The 5,781-nt window shown below is 56.7% G+C and overlaps 1 protein-coding gene across 1 annotated transcript; it reads right to left on the bottom strand.

Moving 5' to 3' along the window:
* Window positions 1-1,930: 1,930 nt before the first annotated feature.
* Window positions 1,931-4,752, bottom strand: DICSQDRAFT_63244 (uncharacterized protein; the record flags this gene model as incomplete). The annotated part of the gene is made up of 2 exons (XM_007366844.1): window positions 1,931-2,852; window positions 4,625-4,752. The coding sequence occupies 2 exons, from the start codon at window positions 4,750-4,752 to the stop codon at window positions 1,931-1,933; spliced, it is 1,050 nt and encodes a 349-aa protein (XP_007366906.1).
* Window positions 4,753-5,781: the final 1,029 nt, after the last annotated feature.

Below are 5,781 nucleotides of genomic sequence, written 5' to 3' on the forward strand. Positions count from 1 at the left end.
CGGTGATCGGTGACGATCTCGAAGGGTTCGGGGAGTCCCTCAAGATAGTGTCGCCAGTCCTCGAGAGCACGGATGATCGTGAGCATCTCTCGGTCGTAGATCTCGTAGTTCCGTTCTGCTTCAGCCATTGACTCAGACCGGTGGGCCACCGGGTGCCAGAGGTCGTCATCCAGCTTCTGCAGCAGCACTCCTCCGGTCGCGAAGCCAGAAGCGTCCACCTCGATCCGCGTGGGCCGAGCCGGGTCCCAAGAGACCAGCACGGGCTCGCTCGTAAACGCGTCTTTGAGGGCTTGGAAGGCGAGTCGCTGCGCGGTTCCCCAAGTCCAGGGGACGTCCTTCTTGGTCAGGTCGTTGAGCGGTCGCGCGTGCTTGGAGAAGTCCTTGATGAACCGACGGTAGAAGTTGGCGAACCCTAGGAAGCCGCGTAAGTCGCGCAGGTTCTTGGGGGCTGGCCACTCGGTGACGGCCTTGACTTTGACCGGGTCCATGGCCACTTCACCCTCGCGGATGATGAGGCCGAGGTAATCTACCTCCGTCTTCTCGAACTCGCATTTCTCCGGTCGCAGGTAGAGATCGTGCTCCTGGAGTCGCTTCAGCACCTCGTGGGTTACGGCGTGGTGCTCTTCGAGGGTTGTGCTGAAGATGAGGATGTCGTCGAGGTAGACAGCGACCTTTCCTGCGGCGATCAGATCAGCGAAGATCGAGTTCATCAAGGCTTGGAACGTAGCTGGAGAATTGGTGAGCCCGAACAGCATGACCCGTGGTTCGAATAGGCCTCGATCGTGGACTGTAAACGCGGCTTTCCACTCATCACCCTCCTTGATGCGGACGTTGTGGTAGCCCCAACGGACGTCAAACTTGGTGAAGTATTTGGCCTGGCGCAAGCGACTGATGATGTCCGATGCGAGGGGGAGCGGGTACCGATTCTTCACCGTGATCTCGTTGAGCTTGCGATAGTCCTGGACCAGGCGGAGCTTGCCATCCTTCTTCTTCACGAAGAAGACTGGGGACGCCATCGGGGACTTGGAGGGGACGATGTAGCCTTTCCGAAGGTTTTCCTCAAGGAACCGATCGACTTCCTCCTGCTCGTTGGGCGACATCGGGTAGGCCTTAGAGCGTAGAGTTTCTGGGGCGTCAGGTTTGAGGTCGATGGCATGGTCGTACAGCTTGTGCTCCGGAAGGCGCTCCGATTCGGTCTCCGAGAAGACCTTCGAGTATTGTCGGTACTCCTCCGGAACGATCTCCTCGAACGTGAGTTTGGGCTTGCCCTGGTTGGCCTTCTGCGCGAGCTCTGTGGAGTAGGTGTACCCGGCGGCACACCATAACTCCTCGGTCGTGTCCTCCAGAACCTTGGCCTTCCACCACTTCCTTCGCTGCACCCGGTTGGCGGCGATCCGCTCAATACCAGGTTTCCATTCCGCCTCGGCCTCCGTTTCCTCCGCACCAACCTCCATGGTGCCTTCCTGCCAGTCAATGTCCGGATTGACTCTACGAAGCCAAGGTAAGCCTAATACGACGTCTTCGGGGCCCAGGTCTGTAACTAAGAACTCGAGCCATTCTGTGTAGTCGCCCATAAGTACTTGTAACCTAACGTAATGAGATATGCTCCCTGCACTGTTCTTGGAGCCGTCGATGTTATAGAGGGGAATGTCTCTAGCTAGCCTATGTAAATAAACGTTGTTCTTCTTTACGAAACAGTGGCTGATGAAAAGGGCCGTTGCCCCACTGTCTATCATAGCTGCGGAACGTACACTACAGTTTCTGCCTTTGAGAATCACACTGACGCGGAAATGCGAGCTAGATGGGTTCAATTCGGGAATGATACACGAACTAATACTATCGTACAGGCAGGGGTCAGGGATCTGGGGAGGCGAGGAGTCCGTAGTCGTACCAGAGGGCGCCGCTGCGGCAGCTTTCGCGTGCGCCCGCTCTAAAAAGACTTCTGCAGAGAGGCGAGTTGGTCAGCGAGGGCCTTCTGCTGCTCCATGAGCTGGGCGATGAGGGCGTTGGTCGCTCCGGCATCCGCTGACGCTGCAACTTGGGGCTCCTCCGGTCCCTCGTCCGTGGCGGCGGGCCTCTGTGAGCGGGGCTTCTTCAGGAACTTGTCCATGCACACCGTCTCGCGGTGCCCTACACGGCGACAGTAGTTGCAGACGTCCCGGTCGTGGCCACCGTCCTTCTTGACGTGTGCCGTAGACCCGCAACCGTAGCACTTGCCGCGCATGAGGCGGTTGAACTCTTCGCGCGTATGGGTCGCGTCGATGTCCATCGCGTTTGGGTCTCTAGTAGGCGGCGTGAAGGGGGTGGCGTGCAGCAGTACAGCCGGCTTTGTCGCGGTGGTGGGAGTGGTGGTGCGTCCGCGCTGACGATCCCGTTCGGCACGGCGTTGGCGGACCCAGACATCGATGTCCAAGGAGACGGTGATGAGATCGTCCAGGGATGCAATTGGCCTTGCCGTGTGCACCAGCTCGTCCTTGATGGAGTCCGCAAGGTGTTCGTAAAAGCGGTCGTGGAGGTCTGCCTTGGAGTAGCCCGTGCGGGTGGAGAGCTCGTTGAACCGTGCGGCGTACTCCGGAACGGTCATGGTGCCTTGCCATAGCATACGGAGACGTTCCTTTGCGTCGACCGCCTCGTCAACCGTCTCGAAACGGGCCTTGAACTGAGTACGGAACTCGGTCCACGATCCTTTGAACGGGGCGGTGCCCTGCGTGATCTCCTCCATCGCCGGAGTGGCCCAAAGAGCCGCACTGTCCTGCATGAAGGAGAGGACTGCCCGAATCCACTGGTCGTCACGCGCGCTGATCGCGTTGCCCGTGGCATCCACGTGGTTGAGCGTTGATCCCCAGTGAGAACTTACATGGGCTCAGCTGGTATACATCGGGGAAAGTCGTGTCAAAGCGGTTGAGGTCGGGAGGTCTCGGTTTACATTGGGTGCACGGATTTAGACGCTCAAATGATGTCTCTAACTGACCTTACGATGATCAGATCGGACGTGCATGTACTGACACCGGTGACGTCGACTTGTGTCTGAGTTGTCCTTAACATGTCTCTAGCTAGGTGATACATTACTTTGGGTTAACGACCCAGCGCGAGCCCTTTGGGCTAGCCACCCCAGGTGTCTGTGTGTGCAGCTGTTCGCTCCTACTCCCAAGCTCGCAAACCTCTACAATCACTTCGCTGCTCCACTTCCCCCCGCCCGCTGATGCTGTTGTGCTCTCCACCCCAATTATGCCAAATTCCCCATTTGACCAGCACTTCGGGATGAGCGGGAGGATGAGGATGAGTCGGACACAAGGAGGTGTTTGATGCGAAGAGGAGTTCTTTGGTGCGCGCACTAACATCACGCATTTGCATTCTCCCTACCATTTTCCCCTCTTCTTCTTCTCCACTTCAACCACTCCTTGCTCAGTGAAGAGGAGTGTTATTTCACGCCCATCTTCTGCCACATTTTACCCTTTTCTCTCCATCAATCTCCTTTCTCGGTGAGGAGGTCAAGAATATGACGTCATGCGCTATAAGCGCCGATGTTCGGATTCGCTCAGGGTACATTTCGTTTCTTTATCCACAACGCCTACCATCTCTATCCCCTTGCATGCGAGCCGTGTTCTCTAGGGTTCTCAGACCTTGATTTCAAACACTCGAACCCATGCCTCGCAACTACAGCATGCTACAATCAAGATGTTGCTTTCGTGAATAGTGGGTACTTCCTTCTCGATATAGCTTCCTGACAAGCCCACGAAGACGCCTCGGAAAAACGCGCACCCCTCGCATGACTGCGCACTGGCCTCCCCGACGGAAAGGGGGCAAAGTACGTACCAGTTTCCAGACCCTCGTTGATTGTATCAGGTACTGGGTTCACTGACTGTTGTGGTGGGTTTGTGCGTGCGAATGGTGCTCGGAAGCTGATGGTATGCAGGAAGACCTCGAGGCGCACTACAAAATCCTGAGAGCCTTGGATTGTAGGGTAAGTAGCACTAATCCCGTTCCTGTACGTGGCTGATCAATATCTCGACACAGGACCCTCAGATGTGTTACTCCCTTGCAGATGGTACGTTACAAGCACTGCTATTGAGTCCCATTGCCGAGCGCTCGCGAGCCCACCTCCAAAGCATCCAAAGTATCGAACACGTTCAAGTCGAACGTCGGAAGCGTCAACCTCCCACCTGTTTCGGTGGCTCGCAAGGTAGGCAGCTCCCTAGCCAGTGGGATGAAAGGCTGCTCCCATCAGTATCCCACCGTATCCAAACGTTTCCAGTCTGCTCCTGCTCTATTCTGCAGTTCTCGATTGTAGCTGTATAGCACCGTGTAGCCATACGTTCTCATACGACTGTATACAGTATTAATGGAATGATATCCAATGACGTGTAGCGACGACAATCATCCCTGCCCGACCAGACCCGAGTGCGACCCGAGCAGAACCAGCCGCACCCCATAACACACAAACTGACCTGACATATGGTCGTATGGCATCGTGCGACCATACCGCCGTATCCAACCGCATACAACCGAAGTGGGGATATGCACGGAATTTCGTATTATTTCGAGGTTCCCTACTGCATACAGTACTAATCGACTCAATACAGCAGAGACCATGTCGATTCTCACTGGGGTTGATCCTTGGGACATGGCCCAGAGAGTGAACGCGGCCAGAAAGCGTCGTGCTTCGCCCCCCTGTTCGCCTTTGAAGGGAGAGGGCTTCTGAACCGCCTTCAGACTGCTGGTCCCGGTGGTCGAGTTTGCGAGCTGCGCCATGGACTGGGTGAGGAGAGTCATCGACTGGAGTAATACCGTCATGGGGTCCGGGGGTTGCGTTGCCGTCTGGGTGCCCGGTTGGGTCTGCTGGGGGTTGTTGGCGGGGCCTGTCGTCTGCGGCTGTCTGCCTTGTTGTCCCATGATGGGTGGAGCGGACGGTGGACGGGTTGGGGGGATGATAGGGGATGGGGGAAGTGCGATGAGTAGCGCTACTTCAAGCTCGTCAGTCGGAGTACTGGGGATGGGGGATCGAGTCGTGGGCGACTCAGCAACGGGGGAGTCAGGAACTGGGATGAACTCGTCCGAAAAGGTGTTCCAGTTGATCCGAGCAGGACGGTGGTGACGGTTTGGGCAGGGGTTTTGCTCGCACGGTACCCAGTACCAGAGTCTGTCGTCTAGGTCCTTCCGTCGGTGACAGTAGTCTTGATCTTCGGCGTCCCACGCGTGAAGTCTGCCGGCGCAGTCCAGGGTGGGGGAGACAATGTAGCAGCGGCGGGGACACTCTTGTTCAGAGCGTCAGCACCGGGGGAGAGATCTCGACCTAATGTCGCGGCAACTAGGCACGTGGACTCGGGTCGACGTTTGGCGACGACCCCATAGGTGAGCGGCAAGGAGCCGAAAGGGAAAAGAGAGAGGGAGAGGGATAAACGTGACAGAAAACTCGACGAGGGCAGAGCGGAGGTCGGCACGAAGGCACGAGACCTACGGAAGCTAGTCTTCACGCAGACAGCGACAGACTAGTCCCAATGACCAAGTTATACATTAGCACTCGAAGGGAAGTACAACGCTATGGTCACTCACCTAGTCCCAATGACCAAGAGGTCGAGATGGGGACTAGGGAGCGCCTAAGGGGGTCCTTATATACTAGAGGGGCTGCTTAGCAACCAAGGACAAGGCGCGAGAGCGAGGCAGTGAAGATGACAAAGAGAGAACAAAGGGCGAGAAAGAAAAGGCAAGGGCATGGTGATCACGGAAACGTAGCATGCGGCTGTGGGAACGTATCTACAGTGTCCAAATTGGGATGGGCTA

The sequence above is a fragment of the Dichomitus squalens genome (assembly GCF_000275845.1).
Source record: "Dichomitus squalens LYAD-421 SS1 unplaced genomic scaffold DICSQscaffold_21, whole genome shotgun sequence".
NCBI lineage: Eukaryota > Fungi > Basidiomycota > Agaricomycetes > Polyporales > Polyporaceae > Dichomitus > Dichomitus squalens.